The following is a 17,943-nucleotide window of genomic DNA, read 5'->3' on the forward strand; positions in this document are numbered from 1 at the left end:
GTACGGGTGCTAGGCGCCCGTATTTATACCACCTGCGGCCGGCGGAATGTAGCGAGTGGTAGGGGTGAGCTACCCCCACCACTCTAAGGCAGCCGGAGCGGGTGGGACGGCTGACTCACGGAGCCCGACGCGCATCGCTTTATAAGGCGTGTATTTCGCCATAATAAATCAGTTGAGTTCCTATCTCTCAACAGTTAACAAGTATTTCATTGTGTTCTCCGCCCTGTTCGCCCTCCTGCACTTCGCTTTTCGCTCCGCTCTGCCAGCTGGCTGCCTTCACCTCTCCACACCACTTGAACCTTTTCAGGGCTATTGAGGTTGACTTGCGGTCGGCGCAGTTGTGCCCCTATCTTCCGATTTTGTCTTTCACTCTGTCTGGGAGGGTGGCTTCTCGTTTACGCCGGGAAGCCTGACTGCGGCAGACGCGGGTGACGAACCAGCGCACACACGTGGTAACGCGTACGTTACAATCAGTATATGAATAGTTACCCCTCCTTAGTTCAAGCATCCACGCTACTTTTCGAAGCGAGCGATGTTGGACTGATTCAATTTGATTTATGCGAGTCACATAGAATGGAGACCAGACCACGAGGCATATTCTAGAAAAGAGCGAACAGTTGAGCAATAAAGAGTTTTGATAGTGCGGCGATTATTAAAGACACCTTCTTGGATTTCTAAGGCCTCGAACACTCATTTGTCGCGCCTGCCAAGGGCCTCGCACTATGGCCATGTGTGGCGTTTTTTATAAGTTTTCGTAAGTTTGGAATTTCGCGCGCGCCGTCGCCACCGCGCTAGGCCTGCACCCTCTACGGTCCCTAAGACTGACACTGACTGACAGAACCGAAGCGCACGGGAGTTTCTATTTTTTATGTACCTATACAAAACCAAAAAACCGTTAAGTATTTCATTAAATAAATAAACAAACATTTAAAATTATTAATTGAGTATGTTTAGGAAACAGAATAAAGAAATCGAAAACTTCTTATTTATTAATTTATAAAAGAATGTCATTATTAAATACAACTGGCGTAAGCACGTTAGAAGAAAGAGCGACTTGAGCGCTTTTAGTGAGGGGCTTAGACTCGCAGGCGATCTTCACGCAGATCAGCTGCCCTTTCTTGGAATGCATGGACATGGTTAGAGATATCTTTTCATAGAAGAAGTTTTCCCCCACGATACTTCGTATCAATAATGTGGGTTCTAAATTTTTCAAGGTGTAGTTTCCCTGTAACAAAATTAATGTGTTAGTAAAACATTATGCGAAGAAACGATACAATAATACCGGCATAATAATCTCACATTGAAAAGTAAGAAAAAATACAAGAATCGAGATAAACTTACAAACAAAAAATTAAAGTAAACTCTTTAAGGGAGGATGAGGTTGAGAAATAATAGATAAATATATTAGAGGGAGGAAGATTTTTATTCACGGTAAAGTTGTTAATAAGGCTCAATTTAAGTAAAAAAAAATGAAAATCATGATATTGGAAAAGTCTATAAGTGTAAAAGGTGATTAGAAAAAGTTTGTCTGGATGTAAAAAGGTACTTCAAAACTCAATAAAACAAGTTTAAATCCACCAAAATCCCCTCAATAAAAAATTTTAAAAGGTCCGATTTTATTTATTTTATATATTAATGATCTATGTCTGACGCACATAAAAAATTGCGATATTATTGCATTTGCTGATGACACTGTTTTCATTTTTAGAAGTGACAAATGGGATGAAACTTATTCTGTGGCTCAAAACGGTGTCAATACAATACAAATGTGGCTGGATAACAATCTCTTAACTTTAAATATTGACAAAACAAAATACTATTATTGATAAATATGTTAAATGGACAGAACACATAAAATATACAACACAAAGGGATAGAAAACTTTCCCATATCTTCAGGTCGATACGTATCATCTTATTCCTAATTAAACTTAAACAACTATATTAATTTTATGTAACTCAATTATAACTTATGCCATAATAGGATGGGAAGGCACGTATAAATCAATATTAAAACCTCTCGAATCTGCTCAAAAGTCGATTTTAAAAATTATTTAAAAAAGCTCTTCAGGTACCCAAGCGTCAATTTGTTCGAGGAATTCGATATATTAGATACAAGGAAATTATATACATCTATAATAATTATGTTTGTGAAGGCAAATTATTCTACCAAATCCCAAAAGGAACACTCCCACACTACCAGACATCGAACTAAATGATGGGTCATGGGGTCTACCACAAACTTTGAATTCGGGCAAAAAAAATTAAGGTTTCTGGGCCCCAAAATATTCAATATGTTACCAGAACATTACAAAACCATCACCCGAATTCAATGAAATAAATTTGTAATAAAATGGTTACTGGATTTAGTTGCAGAAAAATCATAAAACTTACTAAAAACAGTGTATATATTGTATAACTTTATAATAAATTTACTAGTAGGTAGTCATGTTATTGTTTATTTTTGCATAAAAATGTCTGCCTTAAAACAGGTTGTACCTAGTTAGGCAGACTAGACATGATCCAGAGAAATCTGTTACCTAAGTATGTATGTAGTAGATAAAGAAATTGTATTTTTTGTTAATAAACCATTATTATTATTATTAAATTATAGAATTATAAAACTCTATTGTAAAGAACATATAAATTTAAGGTCTCATTACACAAATCAAGAAGAACAAAAGTTTAAAACATGACAAACTAATGATAAAAACATTATGTCTTTTTCTCAATAAAACAGTATTTACAATTTTAACTTTATTATGATTTATAGCAACAAGTACGTAAAAATTCATAGAAAAAATGAGCTTCTATTCCAGAAAGATCCAGTGTAGTTGATTATTACTCAATTTCTACTTACAGTACCTTTGAACGGTTCTTATTGATTGATAACTTATAAAGCGCCACTTTCTTAATATACATCCTCAAGGGCGTACCTTCTTCACGAGACATTCTTTCCCAGACAAGAAAAACATTCTCATAATAGCAGCAATAAGACCCTCTTCACACGGTTTGGTGTATTTATTTTTGAAGAATGGTTTGTAGCCGCCATCTCTCCAAATGTCGGCTATTATTTCACTCTGGAGACGGACAAAATTAAAAAAATAGTTAATTAATATAACTACATTCTAACTTTTATGCACAATGAATGTATACCTGTAGCTCAATCACAAATAACTATCGACGTGCTTAAAAACATGCTAAGCATTTGAGCGATCACACTGAACACGCTCGTATCGGTTTATTTTTTGTTTTCCTCGTAAATAAATACAGTTCATTGGCAAAAATCGGCGTTCACATAAAAAAAAAACGTTTGCATTTGCATTTGCAAAATAGTAAGGAGTATCTGATACAAAAAAATGAAAATTAAATTATAATTACTATAGCGACTGCTTTTCTAGACATTTGGCTTGTCGACCGCTGGCTAAATGTAATAAATACCATGATAAATAATAAATAAGTAAATTAAAATAGCAGTTTTGGAATATTTACACCGGTGAAATTTAAATATGTGATTGCGCAGCAGGATTATACGTCGCGAAACGTAAATATTTTGACATTTAATATTAGGTGTTCACGGATGTTGTATTGTGATCGCGAATACGATAAACAACCATGGTGAGAAATTGTTATCACGTCGCTTTTTAGCACGTCGATAGTAATTTGTGATTGAGCTACTGAGAACAATAATGTACCATGGTATATTTATGTATCATAGTAAGTTAATATTTTTGCGAATGAGAAATTGAAATTTCTAAAATGTTTAGGAGATACTCATGTTATACGAAGACCTATTAATAAATGCATGAGAATTATGGTAAGGCCAAAAGCTATTAATAAAATCTTTAAGATCAATTAGGACATGTGAAATAGCACGAATTAATAATTATAATCTATATATTTGATAAATGATAGGTAAAAAAATGTGTAACGCAACCGTGAAATATTTCAAATCCTCGGGCACAATAACATTTCCCCTGAAGTCCTCCCTGTATCTGTTGATCTTGTAAACCGCCAGAGTGTTGAGGAAGCCGTGCTCGGCGTCCAGCGGCCCGGGGCGGCGGCACGTCCTCTCCATGCTGCGGGTCACGATGTAGAACGGGCCCTGGGGACGGGTCGATTTAGTGCAAGTATCAAAAGTAACAACTCGTCTTTGATTTTACACATACCATGTGATAAAAAATAAACGGGAACTTCACGGATCGGCATTATTGCAGTCACGCTGGCAGCATTGTTTTTGACAGTCTGTCAAAGTTTGACGGCGATCGGATGTTCAGTATTCTGTCTGTCTGTCAGCGTCGGTTCGAGTGAACAGAAAAATTGTTGTGTGGCGATTTTTACGATGGATAAAATAATTGGAACTCTTTTGTTGGAAAGAAATGGTTAGTTCGACTAACCGTGGTTTTGTTTTAAGATTGCGTGAATGAAAGATTCACTTACATTGTTCTGAGATTTAATAAATAATATTATGCGCAGAAGGTTATACAAATGATGATTAAATTAAATACAACACTGAAAAATTAACCGTGACACGAATTCATAGTATGTGGGTATTTGAAAGTCTTGGAAAGAGAGAGAGCAAAAAGCTATCTGAACCGAAGCCAACACGGGACACGAAGATTCTGTTGAGTTTCGATCGTGTCGACGCCGAGCAGTTCCGGTGTGCCTTACGCGGTGTTGTTAGCGGTAAAAATGCAGCGTGAGTGCGTGCTAAAGGCCATACCTTTGCAGGCCTATGAAAAATGCACGGAAAATTAGATTAAGCGTTGGCGTCAATGCATTCTTCGCAAATTGTGGGTATTTTGAATGGGACACTAAATAAATTAATTGAAAATTAAAATTTTGGATTTTTTTGCTGAATTCCCGTTTATTTTTTATCATAAGGCATATACATTTTTTTTCATGCTTTAGATTTTAGACAGATATCTTAATTTTGAGGTAATGTAATTTTTGATTTACATATTTTAACGTTTGATAAAGCAGAGTTCAAATCTCTGACCGCAACATTATCACGTGATCACGACTTATCTCAAATGATGTAATTAACCAGCTTTCCTGTAATTATTTTGTTTACAAGAATCATTTTGCAGCTTACAAGTATAATGTAAATACATTTTATGATCTTGGGATGTTAATAAATTGCCCACGCACTGACACGCGCCGTGGCGCAGTTGGTTAGACGGCTAACTGTGAATCTGGCGTCGCGGGTTCGATTCCCACCAGTTGCGAGAAAAAAAATCCAAGAAAGATTTTTTTCTCAATTGGTCTGGATGTTGTGTTGCATTTTTCATTACCTTCTTCCACATCTCCTCTATCCCACCTGCTGACAAGCCTCAAAATAGAGGCTTAGCAGGTTATTCCTTTAAAAAAAAAATTATTTTTTTTGTTTAGGTATATTTGATAGCGTATTTAAAAGTAATTTAGATTATCTTTAAAATGTTATTTTTGGAGTTTTATAGTAATATTATTTCATAATATTTTCATATTATACAGGGAGACTGGAACTGGAACTGAACCCCCATAGCAGATTCGCATATAGAGGAGATCATTTGCTTATTATTGAACCCTACTTTTCATAGATAAAGTTGTATAGTTTGGGAGATATGTCAATTTTTATACTTTATTGAGATTTTTCCCAAATTTGACCTTCAAGCATTTTCATTATTTTAGTTTTTTTTATTGTTTGTTGGTAGTCATAAACATTTGTATTAAAATACGTCGGAACTTCCCTTAAACTAGGGTAAAAATAAGATAAAATAACACTTAAAAAAAAAAAATCAACTAGAGAACTAACTTAGAGTAGAATAAATTATTGAAACACCGTACTTTTTATTTTTATTTCAGGTTGAATTTTGATCGTAAAGTTTTTTTTAGGTAATTTTTTTTAAAGGTCAAATTTTGGAAAAAACACAATTTAGTATAAAAATTGACATATCTCCCAAACTATAAAACTTAAGCTAGGGAAAGTAACTTCCAATAATTAGAAAATGACCTCCTCTATGTGCGAATTTGCTACGGCAGGTTCAGTTCCCGTCACCTGTATATACGTGCAGCTTTAGAATACATATTTTTTGCATCTAATTAAGCTATTAAGAATATTTTTTTGGTAAAGCAGTATAAAAATTGGTTCAGCCGGATGAATCTCACTCACATGATAAAGGTTTCAGCTCCTTTACTTCACGAAAGTCGGCAGATGGAAGAATTGAGGAAATGTGGATGTTTAAACACGGGCATAATGATGAATGTTACTACCACCACCATTCCCTTTCCGCACCTAATGGTGCATAGGGCACTGCATTGGTACACCGATCGCAGCGTATCTTGATCATTTTTATTTCATGAACGCTAGATGACCAGTCTTACGCTCCAGGTACCAGTCCAGGAATTATCAAATATATTCTAGTGTGAAAACAACCTTTAAAATAAATATTTCATATTAACCATGTCGAGATATTATGTCGGGACATCGGCATACTATATAACATTCATAATTCTGCCTATGTTCAAACATCTACATTTCCCCAACTCTTCCATATGTTGACTTTTTAAAAATATTATATTATGTAGTATTATAATAAAATATATTATTTATAAAAGTATTATTCAGGCGTTGCCTAGTAGGTGAAATAATTCAGCCAGATGAATCTCATCTACATATCTATCAGCTCTTTTATCTAAAAAAAGACACACAAGCCCTGTAAATGCCTAGACTTCCATATCCCCTTCTCGAAAATGTTTTCCCTCTCTGTTGCAAACAATTAGAATTTATTTGACATGAGAGATCAGAGGCCTGGCGTTGTTTCATCTGATTATTTTTGGAAGATTTCGTAAAATTAATTAATATTTAATAAAGAACTTACAAATTTGGAACTTGATATTTTGACGTTTGTTCCTTCCACTGAATGAATTTTATTTTGTTTTATTTGCAACAAGATCCATAGCGCAAATATTATGTAATACCTCAACATGATCGATACTATTTCTGGATAAACATTACATGTAATTCTGTATTTTGCATTTACAAATTCAGAAGCGGAATGAATATTTTTTATACCATAATTATATTAACGATTTAGGTGTATTAAGCTCAAATTTGTGGATTAGAAATTTAATGGAAGCGTTTTAGATTGATCATATTGACCTTAATGAGAATGTAATTGATGAAGTTTTGTGAAAAACATTAAAATCACACATAAAACATTATTGAAAACCAATAATGTTTTATGTCCAAATGTTTGTAGACAAGCTTGATTTCCTCCATAGGGAATAATTAAGATCTACATTTGTTGCAACAATGAATGAAAACATTTCTGAGAAGGAAGTCTATGTGGCCACTTTACACACTGTGTAACAATCACCATTCTGCCTATCTTTGAACATCAACTCTTCAATCTGTCGACTCTTAAATATGAATAACTCCCTAGGGAGGAAATCCAGGCAGTCTGCAGGCAATTGGACATACTCAAAACATCGTTAAAGTGTTTTAAAACTTTTTTATTATGGGCAAAACCGATGGGAAGACTCTGGGTTTCTTAAACGGTTTTCGGGTATGTGGAAGAAGTGCTTTCACTGCAATATTTCACCGTCCCTAGACTTGCATTTGAAGCGTAATATACATCGGGTTTGACAATGATATTTTGTATACACGGTGTTTCAGGGTCAGACTATGGAACTTCAGAGGAACATTCGTAATGGTAAGCTTTTTAAAAAATCCTAATAATAAATTTCCGAAAATTCATTTAAAAATTTTTTTTTAATGGAAAAAAGAAATAATAGCGTTCTTATAATCAACCCAAATATTTCAATTTTGGTGGCCATTTTCAACGAGTTGAAACTCACTATTAGAAAATGGAAATCAAGTTGGAGTACAGTGGGGTTCGAACCTAGGACCTTTGATCCGTGAGTCCGTTGCACTAGCCACGGGACTACATCCCGATTTAAATAAATTGAATCTAATTTTAAATCTCTTATTTCTCGAACTAACATCCCTTCCGCAAACTCCTACCCCTCCCCGACAAGAAAAAATGCGATAAAAACGTATTTCACCAAGCGATACGCACCAGACGCGGGCATGTGAAGCGGCTGGGTAAAAAGGAGTTGGGGTTTGAGGAGGGACTGCTTGTCCGAGAAATTGAGGATTCAGAACATTTTGATGTTACAATTTTTTTAATGTTTTTTACGAAAAAAGAATATTAAGTTTTTTTAAACAATATTTTGAGTTTGTCCAAATTTTTGTAGACAAGGACTGGATTTCTATATTACCTTCTCTTAAATGTTCTTCATCTCTGTTGTAGTATGTTTACTATGAAGAATTTTCTTCTGAAGTTTCGCGGTCTGGCCCTGAAAAACCTTGTAAATAACTCACCATTGGAAAATAGAAATCAGGTTGCGGTGTAGGGGGATTTGAACCTCGGAATTTCTTCATTCATGTAGATGAGATTCGTCTGCCTGAATTATATATCTTACAAGGCAACGCCTGAATAATTTCTTTATATAATACTTTTAAAGAGTCAAAAGATGGAAGAGTTGAGGAAATGTAGATGTTAAAACATAGGCAGAATTGTGAATGTTATATAGTGTGTAATGTGGCCACTTAAACAAGCTGATGACAGGTCATAAACCTTATAAATAGCTAGACATCCATATTCCCTTCTCAAAGTCTTGACCACTACGCCACGAAGGCCCCCTCTGTTGCAACAAATTTAGACATTATTGAAAATATTATGAAATTCAAGTTTTTTTTTTATTATTTTCTTCTCGTGCCGCACTTTTATTAGATCGGCGACCATCGCTCGAAGCTCCTTTGGAGCCAATGCAGCAATTTGCATCAGTGATCTTATTTTGTAACTAATTCGTTTCGTAAATCAATTCGTATCGAATGGGAGCGATGGCTCTGGTGAGCGAAATACGGTTTTGATTGCGTTTGACGAACGAACTTGTGACAGAATAAGCCTGCTGGTATTCAAACCACTGCTGAAGATTTCTGAGCTATGAAGCTCTATGAATTACGCGTTAGAAAGGCATATTTTTCCCCACGGAATATGTATGTAGCCAACATATGCATCGCTTCAAGCTCTCCGAAATCAACAGTTGCCCATGCGATGGTGAAACTCCTCAAGATGTCCCTCAACTGTTAATGCATTGCCCCCTTTTCAGCTTACAAAGACAACGGCTGGAGGCGCGATGCAGAAGCCTGGGCGAAAATCTATGCGACATCCCATCGGTGATATGTGATAAAGAACTCACACGAGAGGTAGTATCATACATGGTCAATATAGTGGAGGTTATTAGTAAAATAAGCCAAAGTAGGGAACAAAATGCCGAACACTCCTCTAGTGGAACGGAAGACCTGTTGACTACTGCCAACAGGCCGGCTTCTCTTAAGAATTTTAAGTGGTTTCCTCTCCACATAAGCAAATTCTGAGAAGTTCCTGATTGGCCCACATTAATATATCCCTTCTGATCCGTATAGATAATAGTTTAGATGAATTTAAAGATATTTATTTGCAGAAAAATCCATTTTTTGAAATATATACAAGATATTATATGCACGGTAAATAATAAAGCAACTCCTTTACAAAAATTAAAAAAATACAAAGTATGGCCGATGGCCTTCCAGAATAGCGTGTCAGTACGTGTCCAGGCCAGGTCTACCGCCGCAATGTAGTTAAGTGTTTTTTTTTTTTTTCAAGTTCGGGTTCGGAAAAGTTGACAAAAAGACAAGTGTACATATTCGAATAAGCCTCTTCACCCCTCACTTCATACCTCCACAAACATCAATTGATCATAACATCCTTTGATCAATACCTCAGTATATTAACTTGTAACAAAAACATAATCGACTAGGAATAAGAGATGAATTCTTAAAATGGTTCAGGAGATATATAAGAGGGTTATATATAGTGGAAAAAAATAAATCAGGGAAAAATATAGAGGATATGGAAATTTATTTTAACTACTACTTTTTCAATTATATATAAAATGGTTCATGTATAACCAATGAATTATTTTTAATTTACTCGAAAAATAGCAGCTTAAAAAAAATCCCATATCCCTATATTTTTTTGCACTATACGGCGTCCCCAAGGATTGGACTTGGGACCTATTTTATTTTTAATCTGTATTAATGATATTATTTCAATTTTCAATGATGCAAAATATTTAATTTTTCCTATGAACATTAAGGAAACTTTTAACCCATACTAATGATTGTAATACCCTACAGCTGATTCTCAACTGAATGCAAGAGTGATGCAATAAGAATAATCTGTATCTCAATATAAAAAAAATGCCAAGATATTTCATTTTCTAAAGGCAAGAAACCATTGATTTTTAATTATTTTTTAAACCACGCAATAATGGAAAGAGTTGATTTTATTAGGAATCTCGGCATATTTTTTTTACGATAGACTTACATTTATCAAACATATTGACGAGATCTCAAATCAGGCGCTAAGTATGTTGGCATTTATCTGTAGGGTTGTTGGCACATTAAAAAAATACAACACCAATCAAGGAATCAAGTCGCGGAACGGATTTCTGCGATCAAATGTGGACTAACTGGTAAATGATTAATATGTATTTATAAATGTAAAATATAATAATGTATAAAGTATCAATGATGTGTATAAACATAATACTCGTATATATATGTATATGTATGTATAAAATATAATATAAATATGCATGTGCGAATATATATGTATATATGTGTGTGAATGTATGGTTATGAATGCATTACAAGTGCCCCGACTCAACACGGATTTTCTAGCGAGTCAGAGCAAGTTCACAGACATGGGTCGTTCCTGATTGTGTCGCTATAAACTGTGTCTCTGTCCTTAACAAATGTATGTATAATGTAATTAATAAATAAATAAAATAAATAAAATCTAGACTACATTTCTCCAGTCTGATCCTCCCATTGTAGTGTACATTCTGATTTTGAGCGCGTTCAGAGGAAATTTCCAAAATATATTAATTTTAAAATTCACATTGCAGCAGCTTTATTGAATTATAATTGATTGTTATCTTTAGCAAATCTTTTAAAACTATCCGATGGAAGAATTTTAACAGATATATTATTACTTTATAAAGTAATTAACTCATTCATTGACTGTCCCGGTTTCCTGGAGTTGGTGTGAATCCGTGTACCTAGTCAACATACCACCACAGATCTCCTTTTTGTTCTGCAAGTTCTAGAACCATCTATCACATACACTTGTCTTTTCCTAGGCTCCACAGATATGTCAGATAAGGTTATCAGTATTCTCATACCTTATCCTCATATGGCTAATATATTTGGTCAAGGACTTGTCAATTATAAAACGAGTTTGATTTCTTTTTTTCTCGTCTTTTATCTCTCAGACTATGTCATATTAATGTATAAATTTTAAGTTACTTATGTATATTTACTTGATACTATTTTTATACCCAGTTATGCAAATTTATTATGTGTATTTTTTATGTTAAAAGCAGTTTGTGTGAATTTTTTTTTTTTTTAATAAATGTTTGCGTTCTTATGATTTACCCAAATATTTAATTTTGAGGGCCATTTTCAACAAGTTGTAAATAACTCACTATTAGAAAATGGAATCAAGTTGGGGTAGAGTAGGATTTGAACCACGGACCTTTGGCCCGTGAGTCCGAGACACTAGCTAGCCACAGGACCACAACCCGATTTAAATACATGTAATAGATTACATACATAAAAATAAATATACATGTAATAGATTAATGTAGACCCGGGTTAAATAGGGTTATATTAATTTCTCAAGCACACCTTGTTAAAATAACAGATTGTAGTTCAGAAACCGGTTGAAAATTAAAAACATAATAAGTGGTTAAAAAATGTTTTTATTTTTATTAATTCAGCCATTTTTAAACTATATCATTTGTTACTAAAACCTTTATGTCATCTTGTAAAAGGGCGCAAAATAATTGAAGATATCTTTATCTTTGACATTGGCAAAATAATATTATTTTGTTATGTGTTCATTTTATTTTTTAAACAAGGTAAGTTCTGTCTAGTTTAAAATGGGGTAGATTTTAAAAACACTTTTGATTGCAATTAAAACTATCCAATGAGTGATCGAACTACGAATTGAAAAGTTACAAGTTGACAATAAACATTAGTCTTAAATACGGAGTGTTTCCTGACATCCTGAAACAAGCAATTATTAAATCCATTTTTAAGTCTGATGAGAAAACTTTCGTATTGAATTACAGGTCTATCTCTTTGCTTATCATGTGACTTATCAAAATTTTTAGAAAAAAGAGTTGATTAGTAAGTTACCTTGAAAGACCCTCCATAATATCACAAAAACAATTTAGGTTTAGAACAGATATTGGTACAAATCACGCTATAAGTGTATGTAAATATTACCAACTACATTGCTACACAAGTAATTTTTATAAATTAGCTTGCTCATAGCTTGCAAAAGCTTTTGACACTTTTTACATAAACTATTATGTAAACGACTTTCAAATATTGGAGTGAATGGCATTTCAAATCATTAGTTTATAAATCACCTTGATGGCAGAACTCAATCTGTTTATATTGACAATAAACTCTCTACACCCTAAAACATAAAATATGGTGTACCACAGGGAAGCGTTTTGAGACCAATACTGATTCTGCTGTTCATTAACAAACATCTGAACCGCCAATCTATATATTATATATTTAGTTATCGACCGAAATAAAATTGATTACTATATTTTCTTGATAGTACGTCGAGTGGTTGGGATGTTAAGTGGTTTAAAGTCGAAAAATATTCTTATACAGGAAACCAGTCCTTTCTTGGTAGACCAAGACATTGTAAGGGACACCTTCTCGTAGAAGAATTGTGTTCCGAGAAGCTTTCTTGTCAGCAGATTGGTGTCCGCTCCAGGTATGCTGTAATTTCCCTAAGACAACACAAGAAAGCTGATTATGATAAATTTATTTGATTAATTTGTAAACAATTATATTTGATAAACAAATGTAAACGTATGTAGATAAATATCGAGCAGGTCCCAACTCCATGGGACCAACGTCCCGCTTTAAGTTGGGATAAATGATACACTTAAACATCATCGCGCAACAATAATATTATAAACAATGTTTTGAGTATATGCAAATGTTTGTAGACTGTTTGTCACTTAAACCAGCCAATGACAGGTCATAAGCCCTGTGAATGCTTAGACTTCCATATCCCCTTCTCATTTTCTTTCTGTGGCCATAAATTTAGTAAATAACGCCTCAAGGAGGAAATTCAGCCTATCTACAAACATTTAGGTAAACTCAAAACATTGTTTTGTAAACTAAATGGCACAAGAAAAAGTTGAAAAATTGAAAAATTAAGATAAAATTAAATAAGTCTGCATACATTGTTGTGCATTATTTCTATTACTATCTTTTGTACTATTATTTAACTGTTTTTTTCTTAGTTACCACCCTCAATAGAATATCGAATAGGAAATAATATCAAACCTTTACAATTTCACAATCGTTAGTAGTATTGAAGTAGTTTTTGATTCCAGAAATAAAACCATCTACACATGGATTTTTATAGGACACTTGGAAAAATGGCTTGTAGCCTCCATCTCTCCAAATGTTTATTGATGTAGAGCCCTGAAATATGTTTTTGTCAACTAATTAAATAGGGATGTTTGGCATTTAGAAGAAGAAATATTATTACTGGAGCATTATGCTGGAAAGATGTGACATTTTGTCACCCAGTCGACAATAGTCGATTGGGCATCTCGATTGGTTTGACTTCAATTACAAAGACGAATGAGAAAGTGGCAACACTAAAAAATCCGTATTTATCTATGGTCTGTGGCTCTCCCGCCACACGTAAACTTTTATTGTTTCTTGTCAGACTTCTTCCGTTGAATATTTTGTGTATGGAATATTATGAAAGAAAATGTTTTCCTGATACACTGCAACATTTATAATTATTATTGGTCTTTGACATACATAACATCTTCATAATATCTTCTCGTGACGAAAAAAGCCTATACAATTCAACATCAAACTAAAAAATACTTCCCTTTCAATGGTTTCGTCAATAAAGGATCTTGGCATTACTTTAGATAGTAAACTCTCCTATCGTGAACACATTGATAATATTGTAAACAAATCTCTCAAACTTCTCGGTTTTATCAATAGAGTGACGGCGGACTTTAAAAATATTAATACCATCAAAACTCTTTAGTGCTCACTAGTTCAACCCCATCTAGAATACGCTTCTCCTATTTGGTCTCCATTCTACAGGACTCATATTGACCATATCGAGTCTGTCCAACACCGTTTTTTAAGAAAAGTGGCATGGTTGCTCGGATTACAAAGGGGTAATTATTCTTATTTTGAAATAGAGCAATCTCTTAATCTGTCTTCATTGGAGAGACGTAGAACTGAGATGGACCTTATATGCATTTTCAAAATATTTAATGCTTTAAGTGATGTCCCATCTCTGTTGCAATCAATTTCTTTTCATGTTCCCAACCGTGTCACCAGAAGTCAAAATCTGCTATTTATAAAATCTTCTAAGAGCAACTTTGGTTTTTATGCCCCAATGTCCAGAATGTGTAGATTAGTCAATTCAACATACGACTTGGAATTTTTTGGGATATATCTCTTCGCGACTAAACAGTGTGGGATGAAGTTGGATTGGCATGGTTTAGCTCAAAGTTTTTGATCTTTCGTTTTCTTTAATATATTGTATACTATTATTGTTTTGCCCTTGTTTGTCTTTGCTAAATAGTTTTATGTTATTTTTGTTCAGTTTCTTGCATTTATGTTTCTTCATGTAACTGTTGTAATTGGCTTAGGCCGTATATATTTAATAAATATTAATAATAAATAACAATAATAAATAATAAATAATAAATAACACACATCTATATGTTATTAGAAATATTTCTTATTTATTTAATGGATTTTAAAAACATATTGGATTATAAATAGTTGAAATACGTATTTTGACATTTACGAGCGATAAAATAATTTTTAAATCATATTTCTAGTGAAACTTTATTTGATAATCGATTGAAAATAAGTACATTTATTGATACGCCATCATCATAACATTGATAAGTGTTGTAAATTTTAAGTTAAAATACAACAAAAATACCCACTCGTCATTCAAACATGAATGCCGAGCGTTTTACAAGAAGGAAGTTTGACAGCTAAAGTTACGATGTCGCATTCGATTGTCAATGTCGAGTGGTTTGTGCCACTCGAGATAAAGTCGATTGGTTTTCAATCGACTGTATTCTTATGGGTGGTTCAAGAATGCTGTCACTCGTCGAACTACGGATGCCGCATACGATTCTAAAGACGAACGAGTCCAGCATAAGGCCCCTGTACTACTTTTCACCCGTCCGTTCCTGTAATGTTACCGACGTTACAAATTGCAATAAATCAATTAGTATCTCTATAAATTGTTTATTATGGGAACAGAACCATCCAAAAACCCGTAAAATGCCCAGTTTTATCTGTTGTGTTCGGGCGCACGGTATACAAATGTAACTATTTTTTTTAAAACGCAAAACGTACGGATACTGAAAAATTTATTATGATACTCTGTCTAAAAAAAATATAAATATCGGTACGTTGATTAAGTCTATTCCAACAAAAAGTCTGTCGTCCAGTTGTCTTTTTCGCACAGTGTGAGGGAGGCAATTGCAAGACAGTGACAGAAAAACAATGTTTAAATACATATTAATCGAAATTTCCTGTCACGCATATCCTCATAATTTATGAGGTCCGAAACACAAAATTAATAATATGCACAATATCTAATTTGAACTAAATACAATAGTTGATATCAAACTTTTGATTGTGTCCATTTAATCTATATATGAGTGTGTATTCAAATCTAGCATTGCCGGGTTCAGCTCGTTATGTTATAAAATATATAAAACCGTTCCTATGAACTTTATGTACATTTAAAATGTTAATTGCAAGAGCCCTCTGGGCGTTTAATAAATAAATCAATAATCATCCTCAAACCACTGGTAGGGGAAATCCACCATCCCTGGATATATTCCATTCCACTAGCCGAGAGTTTTGGACGAATGTTTGTTTTTACTACAATTTAACTATGTTTTTACTATATTTTTTACCATGATTTTACTCCATTTTTTACATTGTTTTTCACTTTGTCCTGTATCTTTATAACTGTTTCTATAAATTGATTACTGTTTTTTATATTTTTTGACTGTCTTAGAACGGGGTAAATAACCCTAGTTAGGCAGTCAAAGCAACTACATATGTAAAAATTATAATTTTGTGTGTGTAATATAATGATAATATTAAAATAATAAATAAATAAATACGTACTTATTATAAAAAAGAACAAAAAATATACGAAAGAGACTCATGTCAAAGTAGCAGGAGACTCCTGCTCCGGAAAAGCCCTTCGGATACATGGAACAGATCAATATGCAGAGCGATGTTGTTCAGCATAGCGGTAGCCCTTCCAACAGGCATAACCATAGGCAGGTTGGTCCTGAATATCGGAATATGAAACAATCTATGCTGACGCTGTCTTAGATAATTATCAGGAACATGTAATAAATATGGAAATAGAACTCTCAAATATTTAGTACCTAGAATTTTTAATTTATTACCAAAAGAACTTAAACTAAACTCACATTGTAACAAGAGCAAAATAAGAGAGTGGCTACTCGATCAAGAGTTAATATATGAATAGTAGCTTAGGTGTAAATATTTTATTTTTTCATATATTTTATTGTATTTAAAAAAATAAATTATATATTATTATTTGTATAAACATGTTTATTCTGATCTTTCCAGCTGTTAATTTTTATATGTTATTCATTGTTTTTATAAATGTAAATAATATTATTAAGTCAGTATAAATATAATCTTCACCAACCAGCTACAAAAAGTGGCTTGGTGGGATTTTAGTTTTAGTAAAAATATAACAAGTGAATTTTTTTTTAAATTGTAAAAATGTATAATTATGCTATTAAATAAATAAAAAAATAATACAAACCAATGCTCATCATAATCTCAGAATTATCGATCATACCGCGCAACAATCGATAAAAATGTGTAGTCAAATACACATTCCTTCTAGTCTCTAAACTGTTATAGCAAAACATACCCTGGAGAAATTCGGTCGGGTAGAGCCAAGGATAATACCCGCCAAGGATAAAAATCACAACAGGTGCCCATTTGTGTCTTCCATGCGAATGCAAGATCTTACGGCTTTGTTTCAGGTACTTCTAACACATTGTCGTTATTCTATTACAGGTCATCATCAGTTGTTAGTATTCGTCCAAAACTCTCGGCTAGTGGAATGGAATATATCCAGGGATGGTAGAATTTCCCCTACCAGTGGTTTGAGGTAATATTCAAATAGACTTACAGTAACTTTCATATTGTTAGGAATGAACATAGATCCCCGCAACACCTCTTTGTAGCGATCGATTTTGTAAACTGCTAAATCGTTGAAACACATATTGGGTGTGTCCACGGGACCAGATATCAGGCACTTGTCTACACTACGGGTGAGAACGTAATAAGGACCCTAAAAAAAAAGAAGAAAATTACGGTTGTTTCTAATTGAATTATTACAAGTTTTTCGATTGAAACATCATACAGATATATTCAATAAATTTGGTAGGTCACATCGTTTTGCGCAGACAATACAAAAACAAAAGAATTCATATTCTCTCAGACTGTCAGGATGCTCTAAAAGCACTGAACTCTGTCGAGATCAATTTTAAATTAACCTTGGAGTGCCCGCAGGCGCTTGATTGTGTCGGTGAGTGTAACAGTGCGACATTCATTTGGGTACCTGGACACTCAAACATCGGCGGTAACGAGGGAGCTGATGAACTGGCAAGGCGGGGAGCTGAGACAGCCCCGATAGGCCTTGAACCCTACTGTGGGTTGTCTTAATGTGCTCCTCGTAACGAACTTAGGTCA

At 33.8% G+C, this 17,943-nt stretch overlaps 1 protein-coding gene across 1 annotated transcript; it reads right to left on the minus strand.

Annotated features, from left to right (window-relative positions):
• Nucleotides 1-1,021: 1,021 nt before the first annotated feature.
• Nucleotides 1,022-6,979, minus strand: LOC148274528 (uncharacterized; the record flags this gene model as incomplete). The annotated part of the gene is made up of 4 exons (XM_088236976.1): nucleotides 6,860-6,979; nucleotides 3,937-4,104; nucleotides 2,936-3,079; nucleotides 1,022-1,225 (listed from the first exon to the last, which is right to left on the minus strand). Coding segments are annotated over exons 1-4 (624 nt in total), but the record flags the coding sequence as incomplete, so codon positions are not given.
• Nucleotides 6,980-17,943: the final 10,964 nt, after the last annotated feature.

The sequence above is a fragment of the Micrasema longulum genome, unplaced genomic scaffold (assembly GCF_059751315.1).
Source record: "Micrasema longulum isolate JH-2025_06_02 unplaced genomic scaffold, ASM5975131v1 h1tg001630l, whole genome shotgun sequence".
In the NCBI taxonomy this organism is placed as follows: Eukaryota; Metazoa; Arthropoda; class Insecta; order Trichoptera; family Brachycentridae; genus Micrasema; species Micrasema longulum.